The sequence below is a fragment of the Manacus candei genome, unplaced genomic scaffold (genome assembly GCF_025592945.1).
Source record: "Manacus candei isolate 608988 ecotype Guabito, Panama unplaced genomic scaffold, ASM2559294v1 h1tg000097l, whole genome shotgun sequence".
NCBI classification, from domain to species: Eukaryota; Metazoa; Chordata; class Aves; order Passeriformes; family Pipridae; genus Manacus; species Manacus candei.
Window position 1 is genome coordinate 809,072 of NW_026138145.1, and position 27,519 is coordinate 836,590.

Sequence of the window (27,519 nt, forward strand, 5' to 3'; positions counted from 1 at the left end):
CCTCATCCCTCCATCCCCACACGGGGCCGGGGGAGCAGCAGAAGATGCTCCAAATCCAGCCACGTTTGACTTATGGAAGCCCAGCTGAGCTGTTTGGGAGCAGGTTTTGGAAAAGTATTGGAAGTTTGTTTGTGCCACGTGAAGGCCAAGCTACTCTGAAGGTCTTGCTTTCAGGGGAGAAACGGAGAAGTCGAAGAGGATGCAGCCGGGAGGTTTGTTTTTCACCCTGTTTTCGGGGATGTATTTGTGTTCTCTGACAGTGACTTACAGCCTGGCTTTCTTTTCTATTTTGTTAGAGCAATAAAGAAGATAAATCTGCAATAATTCAGGTCCCTGTCTTTAATAAAATCTTGTCTTCTTCACACAGCCCCTGGGAAGATCTCCGTTGTGTGGCCCTGCGAGATTGGTTGGGTTTTTCCATTTCACCTCTTCACCAGAACGACAGAAAAATAACATTACTGGGGAAAATTAATAGCTAAATACAATTTCGGGTGGAGGGAAAGCTTTCAGCAGGAGGAATGGGACTTGATCCTGGGTCTGACTGTGCCAGCTCAGAGGATGCTCCTTGGGAAAGGCCAGGAGCAGCATGGTGGATGCTGAGATTACTTTTGTCTTTGTTAGTGGCTTGGAGACCCCCAATACTGGCTAATGAGGTTTTCTATCCTTGACTTTGATCAATGTCAAGCCAGTCTTTGTTGGTTTGGGGCTTTAGTCTGGTACAGAGGACAAAGGAGGAGAGAAGGGAGTGCTGGGGGAGACACTGGGGGGAGAAAATCCTTGGAAATCATAAAACGGTTTGGGTTGAAAAGGACCTTCAAGACCACTGAAGAACAAAGGGGGTGGGGGCATTTCTGTACTGCCAGAAGGAGACAGTGGACAGAAGGGGTTGGAAGGTGGGCTCTGTGGGTCCTGCCACATCCAGGGATGGGAGACAGGGGAGCGGCCCTTCCCCAGCCACAAGTGCAGAAGCTGATGGTGCCCCATTGCTGGAGACCACATGGAAGGCGCAAGAGATGGGGGTGGTCCGAGCCCCCTCCCGCTGGGGCAGGAGGTGACCCAGGAGCTCCCCGGGGGAACCCAGAGCACCACAGATCTCCAAAGGCGCGGGGAGGTGACGCAGAACCCGCGGCACAGACGAGAAGAGACCCAGCCCCGCAGGTGACCTAAACCTGGGTCAGGTGGGGGGGCTGGAGACACCGCTGAGATCTGGACACCCTCAGGTGATGTGGAACGTCACAGGTGATCTGGAACACATCATGAGGTGACCTAGAACCCCCTCCATCCTCCGTCGGTGATCAGAGCCCCCGTTCCCGCCGGTCCCGCGGGTGCGCGGCCCCTTTAAGAGCGGCCGGGTCCCCTTTACTCTATGTTTACATAACACGGCCGGGCCGTACCACCGCGCGCTGTGCCGAGGGGGGGGAGGCGCGCGGGAAGGGGGCGGTGCTCTGCGTGGTTCGCTCCGCCCCCTCCACCGGCCATTAATAGGCGTGAGGAGGGCGGGGCCACTCGCCGTGCCCCCCCCCCCGCCTCCCCCGGCGCGGCGGGTTGGTCCGTGCCCGCGCTGGCCCCGCCCCCGCCCCCCCCGCGGTGTAGTGGCCGTTGCTGGCGGCCGCGGGCGCAGAGCGGAGCGGAGCCCGCTCGGGACGCGGCCCCGCGGCGGCGGCGGCTGCCTGGACGGGACGCGAAACGCGACGCGCGGTGGGGGGGCGGCCGTCGGTGCGACCGCAGCGGCGGCGGCCCCATGTTTTCGCCCAGCCAGGAGGAGCTGTGCGCGCTGAACAAGGAGCCCGTCAAGTACGGGGAGCTGGTGGTGCTGGGGTGAGCGCTGGGCAGGGGAGCCGGGGTTGCGGGAGCGGGCGGGGGGGGACGGAGGGGGGAGCGCGGCGGTCCCGGGGCGGGGGGAGCGGCGGGGGCTTCCCCCCCTCTTTTCTCTCGGTGTCTCCCCCCCGCTCTTTCCCCTCGGGTGTCTCGGCGCCGTGAGGGAGCGCTCGGAGGTGGAAGGGTGGCGGGGGGTGGGAACGAGGGGGTGATTCCCGCCTTCCCACCGCCCCAGCGCGCGGGGCCGCCGTTGGGGGGCGAGGGGGGTCCCGGTGCGTGCGGGGAGCGGTCAGAGGAGCGGGGGGGGTCCCGGTGCCTGAGGGGGTCGGGGAGGGATGAAGGGGGGGGTCCAGGCTGCTGAGGGGATGGCGGGGGGACTGAGGGGGACTGGCGGTGCCCGAGGAGAGGAGGGGGTGTCCCGGTGCCCGAGGGCAGCGCGCGGCGCGGCCGTTGCCGGTCCCGGTGCCCGAGGGCGGAACGGGCGGAGCGGGCGGAGCGGGGACCGGCGGCTCCCGGGGAGGGGGGGGGGGGGATGTCGCGGCGGGTCTGGGGAAGAAGAAGAAGAAGAAGAAGAAGAAGAAGAAGAAGAAACTTGGTGCGGTGCTCCGCGTTATGACACAGAGACACCCCCCCTCTCCCCGTCCCTGCCGCCGTGTGAGCTCGCCCGGCTCCGGGAGACGGCGTCCTCCTTGCAGATGGCAGGGGAGAGATGACTTTGGAACGAGGGGGAGAGGCGCGGGGTGAGGGGGAGGAGGAGGAGGAGGAGAAGGAGGGTGAAGTGCTTATGTTCAGATTCGTAGTGGAAATGTTTATTTTCTCGGCTTGATATGGATCTTAAAGTAATCCGCTTGGCATTACGCTGTTGCCCTGCTGTTAGAGCTCGCTGAGCGCCGCGGAAGCAGATGAGGGAGAAGCGTCTAAGCCGCGCTTGCTGAGAGCCCTTCTGAACCCTTAGAGGAGATGCTTAATTCTGATGCTTTAACGCGTGGAAACGTATGGTTAATGGAATAATTTTTATACATAAACACAGCAGAGAGGTTTCGAGCCTAGCCGTGGAGGCAGAACAACCTCAGCCTCCCCCCCTCACCCCCCCCCCCAGAATCTGGTACATGTTTGCTGCAAGGTCGTGGGAAACCCTGTTCTGGCTTCTTAGGGATTTTTTTGTTTTGTTTTGGTCGAGTCGTTTCAAAAAGAGCTGCGTTCACCTCTGCGGAACAACTGTTTGGAAAAGAGCAGCCCAGGATGGGTGCCCGTATCCAGCAGTGCACCTTTTTTTCCTTAAGGGATGCTGAATGTTTCCTGTCACGAGACTGGGTCAAGATGCAGTTACCGGGGAATAAAATACAGCTGCTCCCATGAACGTGGCGTAGCTGGTACTTGAAATCCTTGAATTTAAGTCACTCGATTCGTGAGAAATAACCATATCGCACTAAATTTAATAAAGAAATGTTCTTAGTGTTTTCGGCTGTGGAAATGGAGGGTGAGCTCGCTGTGCAACACTGTCTCTGACAATAAAGTCATAGTATAATGCTGAATCTTTAATTAAATTAGAGTGCATAAATTGATGTTGTGCTGTAGAGGCTCTTTGTGCACAGCTGGAAGCATTTTCCTTTCTGTTGCCCTACTATTTTTAGCAGCAGTTGAAAGTACAGAAGTATGAAATGTTTTGGCTCTGATCTTAACCTGGCAAAGTCTGGTGTGCTCTGCCTTTAATATGGGAACCCATTGATCTCTGCTTATCGGTTCTCCCGGGGTCTTGATCTTCACTGTGTGTGTTGAAACATGCCAGTGAAATTTAAATAAACTTCATATGGCTGAGTTTAGGTCGTGTTTGAGTTTCAGCTGTTCTGTGGAACTGCTGAGGTCACATCTCCTGAGGTGTAACATGTACTGGAAAAGCAAACAGACCCTCCTGTCCCTGCAGTGCAGTCGGGAACAAGAAGTCTGTGAACGGGGAGCTGAGTCTCTCTGGTCACTGCGCTGAAACAATGGGGCATTTGCTGTCACTGCTCACACAACGTGCTTGGGAGCCGGGATGTGGGAATAGGGAGACATGATGGAAGCAGTCCAGGAAATTCCATGACTTCAGGAACGGTATTTTTTCATTTTTGAACCGAAGACTGGGGGTTTAACATCCATTTGCCACTTCAGGAGTTGATTAGCGCGTGTCCTATCGGAGATATCTTGAATGTTGTCTGTAGTGCCATAAATAATGCAAACGTGTCTCTCTCTCTTTGGTGACTCAACATTTGTGACTGGGAACTCTTGGAACGGCTTAAGCATCTGTTCGGCGTGCTAAAAAAACCTCTTAATACCTGTTTTGTATTAAAATCTTGTAATCTGGAGCTCGATTTAAATAAGACAATGTAAGTCTGCTCTCTTCCCCGTAGTGAAACCGAGACCTGGGGACTGGCAGAAGCGAAGCAGCTCCTCTTACAACTGCCTGATTAAAATTGATAGCGCAGCCTCGCAGCTAGATTTGAAAAGAGGAGGGGAAAAAAAAAAAGCTGTTTTGAGACACTGTGTGGGTTGTTGTTTTTCTGAAAAAAGCCTTGATTGTGATGTTGATGAATAACTTGTGTCTTGAGCTGCGAGACTTTTAAATTAGGTGGTGAAAAGGGTGACGAACAAAGGAATTGGCACACCTGGCAAGCTGCTGAGAGTCCTGTTTTTAAGATGACAAAACTTTCCCTTTATCTTTTGCTCTTACTCTGTCTCAGCGGTATTAAAGCGAGGTTGTTGACCTTTAAATCAAGGGGGGGAGGTTTTTTTTTGGTTTTTTTTTTTGGCAGTAGGTGGTTCTCCCACCAGGACACGTTGCTGTGTTGTCTCGCAATAGTTGTGATTGCTCGTCTGCACCTTACCGTGAGCCCAAGTGAAGCCCAGGTCGTTTCACGCCGGTCCTTGCTGCAAACACATTTCTAATAACCTTCTCCCAGCAGCGCCTTGCGTGTCTGCCCTGCCGGTGATGTGGCACTGCGTGTTTGGTCAAGATTCTGCCGAGTTTTACATAATCAATGTTGTAGTGAACAGACACAGTTTATGTAAATCGAGCCAGGCAGGTCAAGATGGCTGGTAAAGAAGAGATCATCTGCTCGATTGTGGGTCTGCTTGTAGTACATCTGCTCGTAGCATCATCTGCTCACAAAAGGCTCTGGATTTCTTGGTGGAGCAGAAGCATTCATATTCTAATTTTTTTTTGAGGGGGGGGAAGAAAAAAAAAAAAAGGCAGCTTTGTTTGAAGTCCTGTCAAAGTAATGGCTCATTCTGTATTTCTTGGAACGCGTGGCTGGAGGGAGCTGAGGAGATGCTGAATGCGGTAGCAAGTACCTGAACAGTGTCTCGGTGTCAGTGCATTGTTTGTCGATAGCTTTTGTTTGACTTGTCTGGTATCTTGTTGACATCTTGAGGTGTGTCCTGTCCCCTTCCTCGCGGTGCCCCTTTGTCCCCAGCTCTGAACTGTGCTCTGATGACTTTATTCCACGTGTCCTTCAGGCCTGGCTTTGTTCCTGGGTGGGAGCTGGTCCCTGGTGCAGAAGGTGCTGTCACTGAAGGCAGGTGTCAGTGGCCTTGTGCCCTTAAATCTCCCTTCCTTTGGGACTGGGTGGTGTCCATGCTGTGGCCTTGCAGAAAACTCACTTGATTAAAAAGATGTAAGTTGAAGGAGGAACACCAAAGACATGAGTGTTTGCCAACGGCTGAGTTCTCCAGCAGTGAAAGATTTCGTACCTGACATTGGATATTTTGACTGTTGTATTGCAACCAGTTCTGAGGGGTTTGGATGGGGTTTCTAATAGCTGTGTGCACATAAATTGAATGTTCCTTACTAATCAAAGATTTCTGTTTGCTGCTCATTAGCAAGGAGATGCAGCCTGATGCATCCTCAGCTGAGGAACCCTCTGTCTTACAGGCTTAATGGGTTTTGCAGTGTCTAATATAGACACAATTCCAAGGGCTGTCCCTTAGTGTTGTTACAGTGGTCACTTTGGGATTGCTGTCAACATTTTGTATGTAAATTTTCCGTTGTCAACCATTAAAATAAACGAATTGGTAAACTGGGAGGCCTCAGGCCCAAAGGAGCTCCTGTGAATTATGTGAGTTTTGTTTAATGTGGACTGTTGAACAACCTCAAATAAACAGGCTGTAGTTCTGCTTAAATTTAACCTTTTGAGAAAAGCAGAATAAAAGGTTGGAGCTTGGAGCTATCTGGTCTAGTGGAAGATGCCCCTGCCCATGGCAGGGGAGTTGGAACTGGATGCTCTTTAATGTCCCAGTATTCCAACCCAACCCATTCAGGGATTTCATGAAAACTCTCACCTGTGTTTACAGTGATAAATTCTGTGGTAATTTTTGGGAAGCTGTTCTGATGGATGGACCACTTTATACTTGAAGCAATTTTAGATTTGAAACAGTCATTCTGTGTTAACCTGAAAGGACCTGCATTACTAAATTCCTGTTTCACATAGTGGCTTTTTCTGACTGATCAAAGTTGCTCCTTCACCGTTACCTCCCTGACAGGGTAAACAAAGTTTCTGAAGAGTTTTCTGTTCATAAGCACATTTCCATTTTTTTTTAAACTTACCTGTTTGGCTTTTCAGGTAACTGTTGTTGCTCTTTTGCTGTGCAGTTCACGAGGAAGCTGATGCAGCTTTGCAGTGGTGTTGACAAATGCAGACATAACGTGGTGTCTCTGCTTGTCCTTGACAGCTCTTTGCTGCTTCTTATGAACTGAAGGCAGAGGGATCCTGGCTGTGGAATTAAATTGGGGTCCTAGTTTGCACATGGATGGATTTGTTGCCTGATAGCAAGCTGAGGCTTTGCTTAACGATTTTTAAATTTTTATGCACTTAATGGTGTAGGTATATTGGTGAAGCTGCTTGGGTGACTCAGGTTCTGCTTTTAAGCCTTATTTAAAAATGTACTTTAGTTTCATTTAAAGGAGCAACTGTAGAGATAACGGGAGGCACCCCTTAAATACCTTCAAGGTCAGGATTCTCTTGGAGAATCACTGGCTCCAGCAATTGCTGCTGTTCTGGAGAAATGGATTTTTTTTATTATTATTTGATATTGGCAATGGCTTCTTGGAGACCTTTATGCCTCGTGCTCAGTTTATGGTGGGTCTTACATGCTGCACATTGAGACTGTGTGGTTAGGGGCAGTTCAGAACTTGCAAGTAGATTAATCAAACACCAGAAGTATTGTGTCTGAATAGAACATTAACTGCAGTGTAGAAAAACATAGCAGAAAGGATTATATTTGAGGAAAGATTTGTGGATTTTTCAGTGAAAGCTTGTGCATGACTGGATAGAGCAAAGGTTTTGCTTTGTTTAAGCTGAGAAAGAAAACATACTCAAGTTGGTTTTCTGCAACTCTCCTATTCCTTGGAGTACTTTTGACTTTCTCTGAGTGCAGATTTGTATCCAGCTGTAGGCTTTATTCACAGCATCTCAGTGCCCATGTAAAATCAAGAGAGCAGAAACGTCAGACTCCAGAAGCTAAAATCTATATTTGTTGAAGCAAATCAGAGCATCAAACATCTGCATGTTTAATGTTTGTTCTAAAAAGGAAACTGAGTGCCTTCTGGAAGTTAAACTAATCCCCTTGGTGTGTACAGGCAGGAGGTCACACATGTGGAAATGGAAGACTAAGGGGATTTTTTTCTTAATATATGGAAAACAGTTTACTCTGAGTAAACAAGTCTGAGAAATGTAAGACTTTGTTGCCTTTGATGCAGTTGTTGTGTAGAACCAAGTGGCTGCTCCTTTCCCATCGTGGCAGAATCAGGGATTCATAGTTTTCCATTTTCAGCTGAAATTTATAAGTGGGTAAATACTGTGGAAAGTCCACTTGGCTCTACTTTAAAATATGCGTATAAACCTAGAAATGACTTTCTAGGCTGCTGAGATTTGTTTTTTGTTGCTGAAAGCAGTATCTTCCTTAAGCTATTTCACGCTCCTTCTTAACAACAAGCTGTTTTACAACTGTGATTACAAGGTTGCTTGGGAACAGATTTTCCCTAAGAATTCAGGAACTTTTTATTATCCAGTTCAAAACCAAGTTATGGCTGGTTTATTCCCATTTATTATGGAGCTAATGCTGCTCTCTGACTTGCTCAGTGGTGATAACAGGTATCAGTGCAGTTTTGAGAAGATACAACCTTCTCCTGTACTCTCAGCTAACGGGGAACTGTGTGAGAATGGTACAGCTCTGAGCCTGGGAGCCTTGCTGAAGGTGTAGGGTTTGTTCACAAGTTCAGAGTGCCAGCAGAGAAGTTTTACAGCTGTTTGCACAATACTACAGAGGTGCCTGTAGGCACCTGCTGTTTAGGGAGGCTTGTCTTGTGTGTGTTGTATTTCCTGTTGGTGTTTTCTGCACGTACTTTGGCTCTGAGTTTGTCCTGGGTGGCTTTGGCTGATACAGGTATGAAACCTTCCAAAGACAACTCCTCTAGGTTTTTAGTTGCAGTTCTACTTTTTGTTTAGTAGAGATGCTTCTCATGATGTGATCTAGAGTTGTGTCTGGTTATTCTGCACTGTCACACTTGTGGCTTATTTGTCCTGTGGTCAGCAAGGCAAGTAAAGAAGAGGAGGATTTGGTCTGAGCTCCCAGCAGGATCTCTAGCTGGTTTCCAGTGTACTTTGTGCTGTCAAATCCTTTTTCACTTGTACTGTTTGATACCCTAAATCTCATTTGTGTTGAGGATGCTTTTCCTTTTACCAACAGAAATCCTTGTGTTTATTCTCTGCTCTGTCCCAAGGTCGCCACTGAAAACCTCGCATGTGACTTGTGTTTGAACTCTGAGGGACAGGGATGGGAATGCTGGCATGGAAAGCATGCCTGCTTCCAGAGACTTCTAAAGGCAAAGCTGCTCATTTTGTTTGTTTTATGAAGACATCACTTGTGGTGCCCTTGCATTTTTCACTTGTCACCTGCATATTCTAATACCATGTTGAAGGGGCCTTGCTTTTTCTTTAGATGCCTTTTTTCCTTCTTAACAAGATGCAGTTCAGAGTTTTATGCCTCTTATTTTGGCATCATATTTTTTTTTTTAACCATCTCCTGGTGTAGCTTTATGCAGGTCAGTCCCGGGGCTTGAGTTCACAGTGACATTCACATACTTTGGGGGACCAGTTCGTGACTTGTGTGACAAACTGTAAGTAACAGCTGGGATTAGACTGTTTAAATCCTATTACTCGGTCGCCTGGAATAGTCTCGGTCCTCATGTTAAGCAAGGAGTACAGTGAGGAGCAGTGGGGGTTCCAAGGCAGTGGATTAGTGTGCTCTGAGGGCTACCCCAGCCCTTCAGCTGTGGTGCAGCATCCTGCATCCTCCCTGGATGGCCAGATGTGCATTTAACCTTGTCATGTCACCTCTTTGCAGATAACTCTCTGGCTGGGTCTCTGTGGTGTTGATGGCTGTATGATGGGGTCCTTCTGGTTATGGGATTGAAAACCAAAGACAGACCAGGGAAGGACAACAGGGAGTAAACTGTTTGTAGGGTTTTCTTGATGTCTGAGTAGGCATTGTGGTCTGGGAGTTCAGCACTCAGACTAAGCCTTCTTGAGGTTTGACTAAGAAACACGAACAGCACTTGTTGTCTGGAGCTAACAGAGCTCAGGATACAAGAAGACAGTCCTTGCAGGAGACAAGTGAAGCTACAGCAGTTGTAATATAAATATTCAGTCTTTGAAGATGTTTTCCTGAGGGGCTGTGGGGCAGGAGGACACGGGGTTTTAGTGTGATTGGGCTGTGAGTGGTGTGTGAACAAGGTGACACTGGACTTGCATTGTCTACACGCTTAGACAATGCTTCTGCAATTACATTTTGTGACTAGTGTAACCTCTGTTCCTGAAAATAGCAAGTATCAGCTATCTTGCAATGAAGTTTTGTGCAGTTCTTCATATCCCAGTGTTGGAAGCCCTGGGAGGTCACTGGGAAGCACGTGTGCAGCTGAGTGGTACAGCAGCTGTTGGCTCATGGTGCAGATAGAGTAATTCAGCTAAAAGCTTTCCTCTGTTCCACAACAGAAATGTCATCTGGCTGAAAGGTATTATGAACAGCAGTTGTGCAAATGGATACAGACAACACCTCCAATGCTGGAGAGTTCCTTGTATTAGAAGCAAAGTGGTTTGGAGATGAGTTCTGTTTGATGAGGTGTGATAGGAAGGTGCTGATGGCTGAAGGACCTATCAGGCATTGCTGCTCTCTCAATAGCAGTTTGTTCTTCCTGCAGGGAGGGAAAGCAGGCAGGCTCTGTTTTGTGCTTCTGAAGGTAATTTGCTTTAGATGGGTTTTTTCCTCATTTAACAGTATAATTTTTAATACTGGGCTTAGGCACAGTGACCTCACTGTAGATAAAACTTGGGTGCTTTAAGGAGGGTGAAGTAGATGTGAACTGTTCCTAATCTATGTATAAGGTGGCTTCCTGTGCTAGGGAATGAGGAATGTGTCCTCACTAAGTGTTTGTCAATAAAGACCTAATGTTCTTGTGTCATATTTATTGGTTATGTTAACTGTGATATAGCTACATTGCTGTGCAGCAACTAATTGTATTTAACAGAGGTGCAAGCAGTCAGTGTGACAAATACTGCTGTAAAATGTTAGTTTGCTGTGTTGCAAATTGTCCCAAGGAATGGGGACAGGCAGGAAAAAATTAGAAACAGCTGGCCCATAGTAGGTTAAAAGGAGAAAGCCAAGAAGCATTATGGTTGTCTCCTTGAGTATTGTAATATTAACTGATCCCTGCTGTTGCAAAATTCTCTTTTTATTCTCTTTACATTCAAGGAATTGAGGACAAAGTAGTGTTGGCAGAGTCGTCCTCTCTGATAAATGTTTTTTTTTTAACTTTTTGAAACACTTATTGAACTGTAGTGATGTGCTTAGTAGGCTTTCAAATTACTCTTCACCCACAAACGTGTGCTTTTAGAATCCAGTAAGTTCATAAACTGTCATAAAACAATTTTATTCTTCAAAGTGGATGGCTTTAGTCATACCTCAACCAACAGGTAGGCTTCAAACTTGGGAGGTGTATCCTCTTAGGACATGGGAATGTCATGGATGAAGGCAAAGTGGTACTGACTGTGAAGACAATTGGTCACTGTATGAAAGTAAACAAACTGAAGCTGTAAAAGCTTAAATCTCTACTTGGGTATTACAAATAAACTGGAGACCAAATGTGCAAACCTTCCAGCACGTGCCCTGAGGAAGAGTGAAAGCACTGTTTAGTCTGGACACAGAAGTTAATGGGCTGAAACTTTGATATAAGCACAGCTGTATTTCTTCACGTGCAGCAGCATGATTGTTGGTGTCTGATTTAGGGATGGTGGAGCCACAACCTTTGAAACAGGAGCAGTGTGTGTATGTCCTCCTTTCACAGGAAAGGCTGAGCTGTTGACAGATCCCAGGAGCTCTGTGGTTCCTGCTTCCAGGCACATCCTGTGGCAGGTTCAGTGCCTTGCAGAGTGACTGTGGGGTTTTATGGAACACTGATTAATAAACCAAAGTGTTACTGTACTCCCAACTTGCCTTTCTCCTAGTCCATGTTTGACCTCTGAGAGCAAATACTGTGCAGCTCAATACCTGGATTAAAAATCATTTTGATGTTGAAGAGAAATCTCAGACTAGATGGGATTCATTACCTTGTGCTTGCCCTAACCTTTCTGCTAACAGATGTGTAATACCCACTTGGAATTGCCTTCTGAATCTTAAAATATGCTGGAGTAGTTTCCCAGTGCATCAGGAAGTGAGTTTTGATTCATGACTTTAGATTTTAGTGTGGCCTTTTGTCCTGGGCTGTGGGCATGAAGTCTCATTCCAGAATGACCAGTGTGTGGTGGGAGAGGTTGCAGTGCTTTGCTGCAGGACTGCAGTGGAGACAGAGGATTTCTTCCCTCCTAAGAGTGTTCCCTCATCCGACTCTGCCAGAAGATTTAATTAAATGTGCTGTCAATACCTCGGTGGACTTTGCCAAAAAACTACCAGCAAATGAAGCAAATGGAACAATTTTCATCATTTTCACAAGTACTTTCTTAACTAACCTTTTTGGTAGTGAATTCCTGCACCCATTTAAAGGCTGTGATAGAGCTTTCCCAGAAGCTCTGGGTATGTTCCTCCTTTTGCCTATGAAAGATAAATAAGCTGTATTTTCAGTATTTTCACAGGCTGCTTGCTGTCAGAGCAGAAGAGCTTTAACTTTTGACTTGTGTTTTGTGCCTTACTTTCAGTGTTTGAGCACAAAATGCTGCAGTTCCATTGCTGGCTCAGCTGTGCCTTATCTCTTGGGTTGCACAATCCCACTTCCAGCTGCAGTACTGGAGTGCCATACATTGAGTTTTATGGCAAGTTTTGAGTTTCCAGTGTGCAGAGACTGGTGTAATACAGCAAAAGAAATCCTTTCCATGTAAGGATGCAGGAAGACTACAAAAAATACAATTCCCTCTGTAAGCAAAGCTGGGGTTTAAGTGATTAGCAGGATCTAAGTCAAGCTCAGTGCACTCTCCTAGTTTATTATGTGCAATGTGACTTTCAAATCAGGAATTGGCCTCTGGTCAGATATTGCTGGTTTGCACCTTAAACTCCTTGGAGGAGCCTGGTTTATGTTATGGCTTTGCCTACTGGAAATCTCTCAGCACAGAGAGAACAGTTGTAAAATAATACTTTGCTAAAGGGTAGGCAGATCTCTGAGGCAAAAGTGATTTGCTCTTTCACCTCTGGGCATGAAGGCAGGAAGGAAGGAACTGGATTTGGGGTTGGCTGGGTTCCAGTTGCAGGCTCTATTCAGACCCAAGCCAGAAGGAGTATGGGCTGATTTGTAAGTTTTGGGAGGAGATGACAGTTGAGAAAAACCAGCTGTCTCAGTTTTGTGAACTGATGAAATCAGTTCATAAAAGTGGGGTGCTTTGTGCTGTGCAGAGGTTGAGAAATGCATTAGAGATCAGTTTGTCATGCATAAGTCAAGAGAGCAAAACTCTTAGTTGGGTTAAACTAAAAGATAAGAATGTATGATGCTCTTTAATAGCCAGAAAATAAGTGTATCCATTTGTAAAAACAACAACTCATTCATTGAAACCAGATGTACAAAGGGATTTTCTCCACCCTCCTGCTGCCATTACTTGTGCATGAATTAAGTGGAGCCTCTGTAAGTGATTGTAAGCAGCCTTTGGTTTACTTAAATAAAGGTAACTTCCCACCTCTAGCCTTTATTAAGTCTAAAGACCTGGTTGGGGATAGTGCATATTTTTTGTTTTCTTCTTCCTTCTACTCCTAGGCTTTACATATTCTGTTGCCTGTTTTTTGGAGAAAGATGGGGTTTATTTGATGTACAGGCCTGTTCAGACTGTGACAGCTGTTGTCACAATTTAAATAAAAAGTGATCTATCGAGCAGAATTTGACAGGACCTTTTAGCTTCCTGTTATTTTTCTATTTGTATTATCCTCCTTCGCTTTGGAAGAACAAAAGTCCAGATAAGACTATTCAGATGAGCAGTTTTTCTTGGCATAAATAACAAAAAAAAAAATTAGAGAATTAAAATCTAGAGAAGGTCTAAACAAGTGCCTGTTTCAAACTGGTCATGGCAACTGCTGGTAGCCTGTGGGACTGGTGTGGGATAATCTGTTTAAGGATCCAATGCCTCTTTGAGGCTGCAAAGAGCAGATGTTGGGGCAGAACATGATGGTCCGTTTTGGGGTGAGGACCCAAATGGCTGGAGTGGAGACAGGTGTGAGGTAGTTGCTCCTCCTGGCTGTCTGGGCAGTTGTCCTGCAGGAGGACACCACATCCTCACCCCTCCTGGCACTACTGGCTCCCTATCCCAGGCATTTTCCATCTGCCTCTGATGATTTCCTGGGAGATGTGGTGACGGGTGAGGTTGTTCTCTGTAACTGGGAATGAAGTGTCACTGAGCTGATTTTATTCCAGAGCCTCCCCAATGCTGCTTGAGCTCAGCTGAGGAGAAGGCTGTAAGATGAATGAGCCCCCACCTCCTTAGGCATGGGGGAATCCCTGTGACTGTGATTCTCACCTCGGAGAAAAAGCTTCACTTGGAGCTGTCACTGTAGTAGACAAAGAAGGAATCCAACTGTAAGACATGTACCCAGAGGAAATCATGCTTTGCTGGTTCTCTGGCTTATGAAACTCCTTGTTTTTTGATTGTTCTCCTTGTCACTGCTGTTACTTCCCCTCCACTGCCTGCAGGAGTAATAACAACGGTGAGATGTCAGCTTTGAGTGAGTGGGAACAGACACAACCATTCTGCCACCCCAAATAACTCGGGGGTGGATGTAGAAGAGTGTTGTAATGGCCAGCAGCAACCTGGGCCACACCATAAGGTCTGTCACAGGTGTTTGTGAAGCTGAAAACTTCAATACAGCAAATGTTCCTTGTGTTGTGTGTGCAAGTCAGTGCAGTGCCTCGAGATGAGAACTGCTGTGCTTGGGACTGGGGTCCTGGAGAAGCCCTAAGTGGCCTTCATGAGCTACAGGGCAAGGGTCTGGTGGTGGTCTGTACTTTTGCTTTGGATCAGTTCTTCTCTGCCTTTTCAGTGGAAAAAGATGTCCCTGAAGAATAGCTCCAAGTGTCTGCTTTTCTTGGAAAACCGGCTTTTTGGAGTCATTCTGGACACAACCTGGAACTTTTTATTGGGAGTTGCAAACAATGTCCCGTGTAGTTCAGCAGCCTCATACTTTTGCCTCATGAATGAGCTTGCTGCAGAACTAGGGCTAGTATTCTGTGTTACTCAAAATTAAACTTTCTGGATGTGGAAAGTCTCCCTTTCCAAGTGGTTGTAAAACAGCCTGGTGGAGGATTTTTTTGTCCTTGGCCAAAAGGAGAAGTTTGGGGTTTGTCCAGACGTGAATGCCTCTCTCCCATGGACTTCAGGCTTGTTCCTTTATAAAGGACAGTTCCAGAAGACTTAGTCTGAGTTTTACAGGCAAAGGTACTGAAACAAACTGATGGGGTGTGAGTGTTTCTGGACTTCATTCTTATCTTCTGCTCCCCCTCAAGGTGGTAGAGCCTGAGAGATTTCTACATACCAGAAGCAAATGCTGCAGCTCTTTCCTCTGCTTTTGATAGGGCTGTAGGAGGAAGGTAAAACACTTGTGGGAGACCCTTAGAGATATTCCTGTGGATATAATGCCAAAGTATTGACAGAGTAGCAAGGGAATGTGCTGTTCATATTCTGAAATGCGTGTCCAGAACCTTTAGCTGGGAGAGGGAAGACAGGTAAGAATTTGGGTATCTGCAAAACCCACAGAAAAAGGAGACATTATATCTGTACTTGCACATCCTCCTGCACTGCAGTGAGATGCAAAATTCCTTAGCATCCTACTACTGCTGAAAACAGTGCAGCATGGCCAAGGTGCCCTTATGGAGAGTGATGTCAGATATAAAAACTTGAGGGCAGAAGGGAATCTCTGGAGCCAGGCAGCTGCAATCAATTACTTGATTTCTGCGCCTCTGAACTGGCTCCTCCAGTTATGGGTTGCTGGGCAGTGCACTTCCAATTTCAGTCTCAGGCTCATGAGCTTTATTTCTACAGCTGAATTTCCATTTGGCTTGCAAATGCTACTTCTAAGTCCTGCAATGCTGTTTGAAATTACAGCCTGTACTTTGGGAAACATTGCTTTAAACAGATCCTCTGTTTTCTTGGTCTGCTTTGCCCCATAGGGCATCCTTGCCTTTAAAATCAAAGGAATACAGTCAAATAGAGGGAAACATATGGAGTGGTTTGTTTTTTTTGAAAGTTAGTGAACAAAAATAGTAATAGTATGCTGACAGTCTTTGTGGGTGTTGGCAAAGAAAAAGAGCTGTATTTCCAAAGGAAAAAAGAAAAATTGAGGGAGAACTAACCGTGGTTTTAAACTTGTTTTCTGTTCTCCAAAGCATTGTCTCACTTGGGCATGTTACTTAACATCTATTGGAATGAAGCTCCAGTTTGCAGAGCGTAACCAGGGGTGGGCAGGCTGGAGTAGCCCTGCAAATAAGTGAAAATTTTGGTCTTCCAAGAAACTCAGCTGCTGGAGAGCCTTCAGTGTGACTTCAGTGGTGGCATCTGTGTGTCAACATGAGCCCTGTGTTGTTGTCTTGCACAAAACCACATCTTGCTGCGTCACTGAGGACGTGCAGACAGCAGCAGTGCAAGGTCTCCTGTCCCAGCAGCCACTGCAAGAAGTTGTGTAGGGAGATTCTGCTGGAGATCAGCATCTCTGAGCTTCTAGAAATTAAAAAAACCCAAACATCAGGAATTCAGCACCTCTGTGACTTTGATTCATTCTTAGTATGTGCATGCAGATACCTCACAATTCTTAAATATCTGTGGTGGTGTTCGGAGGCCTCTGAAGGATCGACGTTTGATGTAACATTTTGGGAAGCCCTCTTAAGGGAAGAAAAACCTCAGAATTCTGTGTGTTAAAGGGTGAAGCTGAAAGACTTTCTGTCACAAAGCTGTGTAGATCAGAATTCATTTTGCTGATCAGCAGTAAACACTTCACAGCCTTGCAAAAAATCTTTTCCTGGCTAGAGATGTCTGATTAACTTTGTTATGGATTATGATAAAAGCAAACACCCAAGGTTGCTGTGAATTAGGGAGCTGTCAGAGTGTTTTTAGTCTGAAGAAGATACATTGAAGTCTAGTTCTCTGCACTGCTGCACTGTTAATTTTTGGGTTATTAAGACTTTTTAAAAAAAACCCAAAGCTTCAGCAGTGCTGTGATGACTCTGTGCTTATGGTACATGCAGTGATCCAGGAGGTTTCAGGTAGCTCTTTGAAACGGGGTATGAAGAATAATTTATCCTGGGTGGGTTTTAGGGCACAGAACACTCTTGTTACCCAAGAGCAGGTGTTGCTTGGCTCCCTTGCAGGCTGTTGTAGGTGTAATTCTGCATTGCCTCGTGGTGCTTTGTGCAGTTCTTCCAGGCTGGTGTGTGCTCTTTGTCTCACTGCTTTGATTTCTGCAGCTACCTCAGACAATGCCCATTCTTCTCTTTTTTCTTTATATTGTTTGGAGAATAAGAGCTAAAAGCAGGAACCTCTGACAGTAACTCACCCTCAGTAATTCCTGCTGAATGTAACCACAGAAGGATTCTCAGCTAGGCTGGGACATCTGGTCCAGCAGGGTGGTAGTGCAGGAGCCCTCTAAAATAACCTGCACGTGGGAGCTTTAACCTCTGGATCTTGCTGAGTGCAGAAGACAGGAAGGTAATTCTTTGTGTTTTCTCCTTGCTTACCCCCTCTGACTGTGCTTGGAGCAGGGAATGCTGGAAATTCTCTTCCCTTGGACTGCTGGTGCCACAGAGCAGTGGATGATAATGCAGCACCACTGGTATTGAGGAAGCTGCTGTGTTTGAGAGGCAGCAATTCTTGCAAGTGCTACAAAGAAGGAAACCTAATTCTTTATTTTTTCTTTCTGAGGCAAACATTTGAGATGCTGTTGAACCCTTGGGGTTGAACTGGGAGCTGTGCAATTTCTAAGGGTGTCTTTTCCCTGGGAAACTCAAAGGAATGTTTAAATTGATAGGGGTTGACTCAGATGTTGCAGGTCAGGATGCAGTAGTTGTGCCTCACTCTCTATGCAGTAACACTGCTGGTGAGATCACCCATATTCACAAAATGGATGCAAATTTTAGGTCTTCCTCTGTGCTAAATGATACAGAAACCAAGCTAAGAAGATTCTTGTCATGCTTGAGTGTTTGAACAAGCTGTAAGTAACAGACATCCTGGAACTTCTTGTCTGTGGAATCACAAAAATGACATTGCAACTGCTTGTATTTGAAGGAGAACTGAAGTTATAAGAAAGCCATCACTTTTTCTTATGAAAATGTGAACTGTCAAATAGTCCTTGATAGGGTTTTAGGGAAAGCATTTGATGTCTTAGGAAATGACTTGTTGGGATTGTGCTTTTATTTTCAATGGCCCTGTGAGTGAAATGTAGTTTCTCCCATAATGTTTAATGTAGTGAAGTTTCAGATGTGACATGGTGTTATTGCTATTCATTCCTCAGGCTAAAACTTGGAACAGCTTCCTTTTGCACCTTCCAGCACGTACGGAGCACAAATAGGTTGGGAGCACATTTAATATATCAGGAAAGGTGGTTTTGAGGTCTCCTGTCCCCTGGCATGTAATTTATCTTAATTTTGAAACTTGCAGCCTTTTTTTGATCTGACATTAAGGAGCAGGTTGTAAATTGTTTCCAAACAAAGCTGTGTGGTTCCTGAGCCTCTGGTGTTTGGGATGAACACTCTTCCTCCTTCACTTCTTTCTCTTGTGCATGGAAACCCAGCTGTGCACAGTACTTCCCTTTGAAAGGGATTTTGTGTTTGTCTGACTTGTTTTGAATGCAGTAAAAGCAGGATCTCACTTTCTACTGTCTGTATTTAATTTAACCAAATGCTGTATCAAACAATTCCAGTGGCATTTGGCTGGATTATAGATCCTTCTCAGATGAGTAGCATTTCCTCTCTACTATGAGAGGTTTAGGGCTGGAAAGAGGATTCTCTAAACATGGTGCTTTACCCACCTCTTGTGCTCTTTCAGCTGGAATAAAAACCAGGTTTTTGAAATGAACTTGATTAGTTTATACCCTGTATTTTGCTGTGCACTAACATTGCTGGTTTTATGCAGTGGTGAATGGTTTTAGCTGACAGCTTTAGAGATGGGCTTAAAGCACTGAATAAAATTGCCTCCTTGTTAAATGAATGCTGGGGGGAGCAGTAAAATGTTGGAAATAAGGATTGTTAAGGAAGTCATTATGTGAAAGAGCAGGTTCCCTTACCCTTTGCTTTCTTAAAGGAAAACCTCTTGCATTCTAGTGCTCTGCTGACATATTACTTATATTGGAATTGGTATAATAGTATCTTAAATGTGTTTTTTTTTTTTTTCCTGTTCAAGTTTCTACCTTTCTTTTCCCTTGCTAATACCATGGTTATGGATGACTTCTAAGAAATCTGTGTTGTGAGACTGTAGCCACCCCTTCCTCTGGCTGTAGTGCTTAACTGGGCTACCTACAGATAGTTTGCAGCTATTAAGTTGTTTGGAACTGTCATGTTATTTGACTGCTTTAATGGAAGCTTTATCCTGATGCTCTAGGAGTCTGCATCAGCATGGTCCTGTAGGTTCTTCTGGAATACCAGCTCTTCCTTAGGTTCTTCTGGAACACTGGCTTTTAATCAAACTCTTGTGCTGCTTATGCAGCAGCCTTTGGTTTCACAAAAGCAGAAGCAACAAACTATTTAAACAAAATAATCTAGGGCAAGTAACAAACCACTTGCTAAGAAAAAATCAAAGGGATTTATATGAAGCTTCTACAGAAAGTTCCTCCCATCCCAGAAGGAATAGCAGCTACTTTATACTCCTGGCTGGATCTCTGTCTTATGTTACAGGTAGTTGGAGTAATAAAGTCCTGACTCCTGTGCCCCTCGCTTGGAGACCGTTCCCTTTTACTTCTCTGCTTTCTTACTCTAATTTCTTTTCCCTCACGTCAGCGAGGGGGAGAATATCAAGACAGCAGAGAGATTTGGGAATTTGGACAGAAACTGGATATGTAGTGTAACATAAAGCTGATTAAAAGCAGTTATTGCACAATCCTTTTGGTATTTACAAGCCAAATAGCATCCTTTAGCTTTTTGTGTAGGGTGAAGTTAACATACATCAGGTGCATCATTTCTTGGAGTGCTTGTACTGCATAAGCTAAACATGCATGAGGATCAGTCAGCTGTATCTTCTAGAAATATTCTCCCTGAAACAAACTTGATTTTTTTATTACTCTTATGTTACAGTTGTTTCAATAGCAGTGTAGTGCTGCTGGTGGTGGAGGGAATGTGGGAGGTGGAACAGTTCACAGGGAATTACCCTGATCTGTACCAGATCCTTTCATCACTTGGCAGGTGGAGGTGGAGGGAACAGGAGGAGGGCACAGCAGCCAGAAACAGGCTTTTCCCCCACAAACCAGAAGGGCAACCACTTCTGTCCCAGAACACCAGGGAGAAATTAAGGTCACCCTGGAGAAGCCCAGCTCCTGCACATGTGACTGCTTGTGGTGTTGTCAGTAGATAAGGTTCTCCTTAATTTATACACCCTGTCTAAAGTAGGTTCCAGCTTATCTGATCCGCTGTAGGTGCCTCTGAAAGATTTGTATGTTGGTTTTTGTTGGGGTGTGCATAACCTTTTAGAATCCCACTTGTGATTCCAATCAGGAAAGCACCACCTGCATGTGAACAGAAAACAGGTTCTGGGCAAACTGACTGCTGGTTTCCTGATGGGAGCAGAGCAACTTTTGAAGGGTAGCTAAAAAAAAAAAATAAATTAAAAATAACCCGTAATCATGAGTCAGTGATGGAAATCAGCCTTCTCTGAGAAATCTGGGGTTATGGGGTCAGACTGCATTTTACTGAACCCCTGCAGCCTCTTTGAAGGTTCTTGGACTGCTCAGGTAGCAGTAAACTAGGCAGGCAGTGCTACAATTTGGGAAGAGAAGGCTTGTGGTGAACACACTGCACTGATCATTATGCCCCTGAGTATTCCAAAAGTACTGGAGGAGGGAATGCTTCCTGAAGTGCTTTATGATAGTAAAATGACATAAGAGATGCAAGTTCTGAGAACAAACACTTACCTAAAAAGCAAAAAAAACCCCACCAAACTGACTATAGCCACAATTAATGACTCCAACGTACCTTTCTCGGGGATAATCAGGTTCACAGATGCAAAAACATTGCTCTTAATTGGGGAAAGAGATGAGATTATTTGGGACTTTGGAACTTGCTGGTTTGGATTTTCTTGCTCTGCAGGAAGACTGGCTTTGTTAAGCTGTACAACTGGTAGTGACTAGGAAGTGTTTGTACCTCTGGAGATGTCTGAGCCAGCAGAGTCTGAGGTGGGACTGTCTTTCATCCAGGACTTCCTCCAAGGTTGCAGAAACCAAAGGTCTTGGTTCAGTGGCTTTTGCTGATCAAAGGATGGAAGCCCTTTGCTTACCCATGAGTTGCTCATTGCTGTAGTAATTGTAGTAACAAAAGCTCTACTTAATACTACTTTAGTTTGCTGCTCTAGCTACTTAAAATGTTTTCCTTCAGAAGGAAAGAAAAATCAGGCAGGAATTAAATCTTGTAGCACATGAGCCTGCTGTGAAAAAGAGGAGGGAACAGGTTGTTTAAACTCTTAAGGTGTATTTGGCAGGAATTGGAGGAGACTTGCTTTGACCTGAGTCTCCCTTGCTGTGTGCAGGGGGAAAGTTTTTACTCTAAAGGTGATGGAGAGGCCTGGATCTTCCAGACTGACTAAGACACAAGTGTCATGGATGGACTGGATCAAGCCTTTGAGTTGGGGATGGACAAGGTAACTCCAAGTTCTGCCCAGCTCTGCTTTGTGTTACTCTGTGGTCAGGAAGCAACTCTGTTTTGCCAGAGGTCCATGTGATTCAGTGGGGAAAGGGCACCTTGAGAAAAGAGAAAGGAATCTTTGGGCAATCCAGGCTTTTTGAGTACCAAGGAATGACAAGAAGGATAACAGAATCCTCCTTCCAACCTCCAAAAAAATTCAGCGTTGAAAGTGTTTGTTGTAACCTGTTGTAGTCATCTGTAGCACTCCATTTTTCAAGGAGCAGCCTTATGTTCACTGCCAAAAACTCCTGACAGGAACAGGACTAGCAATACCTCTGGTGGTGGTGGAGGTGCCTCTGAGACAGACACTGATGCCTGTAATCAGCTGGAGACAAGCTTAGACTGAAATTCATACTGAGTTAATGCCTCTGACACTGATCCACAGGAACAGGGAATAGAGTTCAAAGGAAGCAATGAACCAGTAGTATCCTGGTGGTACAAAACTACTACTTAGCTTTGCTTTTCCTATTTGGCAGCTCTTCCCCATGAGATTAAGTTTGAGAATGACTTCACTGTTCTGTCTCACTGGAATTCTCAGATAACTGGCAGGCAGCACCTGCTTGTTTTCTGAAGCTCTGGTGCAGAAAAATGTATTTGAAATAATTCTTGTTTTTTTTCTGAAAAAGTAAGAAAATCCATAACCATTCCAGTTATTGTGCTGAAACAGTCCATCAGTTCTGGATACCAAATGAATTGTTCAGTGTGATACAAGGGGAGAGGGTGTGTGTGAAGAGCCTGAAGTACTGGCAGTGATACTGCACAGAAGGAAACACAAGGTCACTCACTTGGTTGTCAGTGTTGCATATGTTGAAGCTTTCTGTGTTTTGCTGTAAACTATAAACATGTGGCTTTTTTCCCCTTTAATGTGTGTCCAAAGAAGGAAGGGCTGGATGCTTCAGCACAAAAGGGTTTCCCAGTTAGTCAGGACCTGAGTGTACAGCCTTGAAAAGCTCTGGAGCTGGGGATTGCAAAGGTGATTAATGTCTTTAACCTTCTGATGTTGTAGATGCCTTGAGAGCTGGAGAGACTCAGTTCTTCCAAGGGAATCTCCCCTGCCCTCTGTGCTGTTTTCCCATGTTGCTGATATAAATGGTTCTATGCCTTTATATGGCTTAAAACTAAATTTAAAGCACAAATCTAGTTTTGCTTCCCCTTCATGTGAACCAGGGAGGGATGTAGCAGGAACAAACAGATGAAAGGTGAGACTGCTGCTTTGGGCAGTGGGGTTGGACCAGGCTGGGTCAGGGATGGTAAAAACACACAAACTGAAATCTGGTGTGTGTGGAGTGTGTACTGCAGCATTATACCAAATATGGGATCAGAATGTACTTAAAAGGGAAAATTCCCTCAAGTCTGAATTCACTTCTGCAGTTTTATTGTTTAGTAAGCAAAGATGTGCTGTTTGACTCATCAGAGCTGTGATAACAACTGAACTGTGGCACGTCACCTCTTTACAGTGAAGTCTGAAACAGGATGGTTTTCATCTAAAAATGTCAAGGTGTGCAGTAGATCTGCTAGTGGTGGACAAGGAAAGCAAAGTAAAATCACTCCTTTTTGTCCAAGGACTTTATTACCTGTGAAAATTAGGAATTGTTCAGCTTTTAGTCTTTCAGGAGATAGATGAAAAGTATTTAAGTTTTATGATAGTTTGTATGTTGATAGCATTGTTGAAAAGATAGGCTTCATTCAGCACTTTCTCTGTCAGGTGGTGGATATTCACCTTAATTTTTAGGGTAACTTCTCTAAGTTGAAGTTGAACTTTTCAAGGTGCAGGTCAAGATTTAGAGCTCTTGTCCCAAATAACAGAGGTCTTGTTTACTCTTTATCACTGTCTAGGCCAGATTCTTTTTTTAAAAAGCAACCCCAAAATAAACATAAACCAAAAAAGCTTGTCTAACAAGCCATCTGACAAACAGTTCAAAGCTCGATCTCTGAAGTAGTCAAGTACTTCCAGTAGTAGTACAAGTAGTACAAGACTTGTGGAAAACAGGAACTTGCCACAGTGGACCGTGGGAGAGAACATGTGTGGTCTTGCTTTCCAGACAGCCATGAATCCGTGTGGAGGAGAGGCTTTCCTTTCATATCCCAACCATGGGAAAAGCTTAACTGGAGTTTGCAGTTCATTATGTACCGAAGTCCTCAAGTGTTTGATGTAAATCTGTAGGAAACTGGCTTTGGTAATGAGGGTGCCCATGGCCTCTGCCAGCACCACTCCCTTATTTGCAAGGAATGGTGCTGTCAACGGAGATGAATATCCCAGGAGGTTTCATAATGCAAGTTGTCCTGGAATTGCTGTCACTGAGAGGTATTTGAAAGAAGTACAGGACTGTTCCTTCCACATGTGTTGGTCAGATGAACTCCTGGAGAACTTCAGCAGTGCCCACATGAGAGCGGGATGGTCTCGGAAATGGTTGTTCTGTCTCTGTGAAATTTGATTTTTATTTTTTCCCCCTGGTTTATTAGTTGGAAACAGCATTTGTTCTGGGCTTTTTGGTGGGCCAGAGGAGAGTTCCACCTGCAGATTTTCTGGAACAAGAGGGGCAGCACTGGCCTCCTTGTGAAGCAAAAAGTTGGTGTGCTCATGTGCTGGTCCCTAAGCTGCTTCTGGAATTATTGGAAGGGTGCAGGGGGAAGGGAAATGGGCTCATGCTTGTTGAGAGGAGTTGTGAGAGGAAGCTCCTGTTGGCTGTGGGGAAGCTTGGAGTCTCCCAGTGTCTGGGGAATTTGTGGCCTCAGTGCTTGTCCCTTCTCTCCCTGTGCCATTCCATCCTGTTGGTGCTCCGAAGGAGGAAGTTGTTGCTGCTCAGAAGAGCTGAGGGAAGTGAAGGAGAGGAGGGGGCTGGAGGCTGCTTTGGCTGCAGTTCCTTGTGCCTGTGCTTAGGAAAGCTGACTCAGCAAAGGTGTGGGCAGCCATGCTTGTATTCCTGCGGAATCCAGTGGGACAGCTCCTTTTGGAAAAGCAAAGGGATGGGCCGAGAGGATGGGGCTGTGCCTCAGGAGTGGGGCAGGTCCTACCCTGGCTGGGAAGATCCCGTGGCATTACTGCTGGGTCACTGGGCATGTAGGTGGTTGAAGAAGTGGGAAGCAAAGGTGTGGCCCCAGTGCCACGGGGAGGGTTGGTTTGTGGAGAACAAGCTGAGAGTCCTGGCCTAGGAAAAATGCAGGAATGTGCCAGCTGTGGAAAGAGGCAAGTTCTCTGACACCCTTTTTTTTTTTTCCCCCCCCTCCTCTAAAACAATTAGTGTGCCTACTAATTGTCCCAGCTCTTTCTGCCACTGTCAGATCAAAATAAAACCTGCAGGTCTATAATTAAAGCATAACAAATCATAAAACCACCACTCGGTTCCTCTTGCCCTTTTGTGGAAAGGAAATTCAGAAATTGGCAGGAGGAGAGAACCCTCCTGAAAATTTGTCAGTGCTAATCAGGATGAATGAATTCAACTTTCGCTTTGCTTGGATTTCTTTCCTATTTCAAGTCTCCAAAAGATCTTTTAACCTTGAGCAGCTTCTTCCTCTCTCCTAAAAGTAACCAAATCCCACAGAGACTGAAATGAAATGGAGTAGCCTTTCCCAGTTGAAATTGTTTTGTGAACATGAGAATAAAACCCCGCTTGCCTGGTTTTAACTGGAACTACTTTAATTCAGTGTCACTTAACAGTTACACACATATTAAAAAAAATAATAATTACAGAATGTAAAGCTAGCAGTGGTAATATATAGTCACTACACATTATTTCTGAGGGAATTATTGCTTTCTTAGGTTTTCAGATAAAAATACTTGTAGAAGGAATGTTGTCTTCAGGCAAGTTAAAACTTGCTGGCATATTCCTGGTAATACAGTGCCTTTGAAAGAAAACATGTGTGTATATCCGGGGAGATTGAAGTTGGAGAATCAAATAACTCCTATTTTAAGTGCTGGTATTTAAGCTGCCTGTGGATCATATTGATGTATCTTTGTAGGGGTTGGGCTTTTGTGATGAGGATCTGCTGTGCCACTCTCGTCTGGTGTAGGGTTGATAACAAGTTTCCAAGGTACACGTAGGTCTGGCGTGAAATAATAGTGATTTACTCCTGTTGTTTTCCTGCTGTGTCAGGGAATCCCCTTTAATATTCCAGAAAGATTCCGTAGTCTCCCCATGAAAGTGGGAATGAGAGGACAAGTCCAATTTCAGCCCAGCTGAAAGTCTCTCAACTTTCTGTGTGGCTTTAGCATCATGTAATAAATGCATATTTTTAAAAGGTCCGGGTTTTATGTTCTGGACTGCTTAGATTTGAGATTATTTTTTGATCTTACATCTGTTCTTGCTTGTGCTCAAACATTCAGCTATCCTGCATTTGGGATCTCCGCATGTGAAGTTGGGAGCTGTTTCCCTGTGTGCCAGCAGGTGATCCTTGCCTGGAGTGAGCACTGAGCCTTCTGCAGAGCCTCAGCAATGACACCCCTTGCTTTCATCCACTCCCTGTTCCCCGTTTGTTTTCAGAAGGATAGAAGCTCTCCAAGTGCATTCTCCTGTTACACAAACTGCTTAGTTACACATTCAGGATGTTACGATAAGAAAATAAAAGATTCTGTGTTTCTGCCTTGTTGCCTTCTGCTTCTCCTTTCCATATTCCACCCTGAGAGCTGTTCCCAGACCAGCTGGGAGTTGGCAGGAATGTCACAGGTGACAGTGCTGTGGGGGGAAGCACCAACCTGACCTAAATCTTGGGGTGAGGTGGAGGTGAATTCTGTCCTTATGCATTGCAAAGAAGTTTCCAGTTGATCCCTTCCCTGGGGAAGGAGCTGTGTCCCCTTGAGGCTTAAGACTTCTCTGAATAATTAATCCTCTGGGTCTTGTGTCCTCAGGGAGAGATGAAAGAACTGTGGAAGGCTACTGTGTTACACCTGATAAAGGAAGTCATTAGTGAGGCTTCAGATAGTCACATAAATTAAAAACACTTGCATCCTCTACCCTTAATAATAGATGAAGCCTTTAGGATTAGAGTTTAAAAAAAAAAAAGGAGGAGGGAGAAACAATGACGAAAAGCTTTTTTGTGTGAGTAAAATTCCTTTTCACACAGTTTTACTTGCCCCTAAATTACTTTATTTTTCTGGATTGGCCCCGTTCCTGTATGAGATGTCTGAAGAGGGCTGATAGGGTAAAAACATTGTAAAACTCCCCTTGTTCTGAATTACTGAAGAATGTAGGGTGTTATTCCAAATTCCTTTGATTCTAGAGGCAAAGAAGTATTTCTGTGGCTGAACAGCTCAGTAGTTCATTTGTAGTTAATTACCTTTTTAATGAGAACAAAATTTCAGCCGTTGGTGGGTAAAGGATGTTCGAACGCTCATAATTCAGGAAACAAAACTTAACAGGGCTGGGACTTGTTTTGTTTTGCCTGTGCATTTGATGATACCAGAATTACCACTCTCTCCTTCTCTGTGGCCACACGTCCAGTCCCTCCTTTTCCCTGTTCCCGACTGGTGGTGGTTTGTGCTCAGCTGTTGTGGTTTATTTGCAGGTACAATGGATCCCTCCCGAACGGTGACAGAGGACGCAGGAAAAGCAGATTTGCCCTTTATAAGCGACCCAAGGCCAATGGAGTTAAACCCAGCACTGTTCATGTCATCTCTACTCCTCAAGCATCAAAGGTATGGCACAAGGGGGGGGGGACAAATCCTGTTTTTCTGATGATCCTGAGTGGAGAATTCCTCATGTGTTACTGCTGATTTGCCTTGCTGCCAGTTTGTTCTGTGGTAGTAGGATACCTTTGTTTTGGTGAAGAGGCTGCAGTGGGTTTTCTTTCTGAGGGTATATGGCTTTAATTTTAATCCAGTTACCGGTTTAAAATAGCCTGTAAGCTCAGGTGTGAGATAATCTGACCTTCCTGCCCCTGTTCAGAAAGCTGTCACTGCTTTTGTGATAAAAAACAGAAAAAGTATTTTAATTTCTTTCTCACTGGAGTGATATCTCTTTCCTCCTCAGGAAGATAACTGACATGCTATAAAAAAATGTCATGATCCCTCGGGGCCTTTCATTTTTGTTGCTAATAATGATACTGTGGAAGTTTTTACCTGCAGTTTAGTGTGGGTGAAGGAGGAAAAGCAGTAAATATATTAACACAGTAATATATTAATGTATAGAGCTGTCTAGGTCAAAGTTCTGGTGGTGGAATATATTTCAAGCTTCCTTCACACTGCTCAGAAATGTGTTGCCTAACTTGGACCAAGAGAAGAATGTTGTTTAATACATAGTGTGGGATTATGTTTTCTAATGCTCGGTATACACCTAAACTTATCAAAATATACAATATCAGAGCTTGTTTTCTTTGCAGAATCCTTTGTGTAG

General features: G+C 45.1%; 1 protein-coding gene across 1 annotated transcript in view; it reads left to right on the forward strand.

Annotated features, from left to right (window-relative positions):
* Positions 1-1,656: 1,656 nt before the first annotated feature.
* The window catches only part of PELI2 (pellino E3 ubiquitin protein ligase family member 2), a 66,636-nt gene continuing 40,773 nt past the window's right edge, over positions 1,657-27,519 (forward strand). The window contains exons 1-2 of the mRNA XM_051768827.1: positions 1,657-1,818; positions 26,693-26,822. Coding sequence (XP_051624787.1) covers positions 1,742-1,818; positions 26,693-26,822 — 207 coding nt within the window. The 5' untranslated portion in view covers positions 1,657-1,741. The remainder of the gene's footprint in view (positions 1,819-26,692; positions 26,823-27,519) is intronic.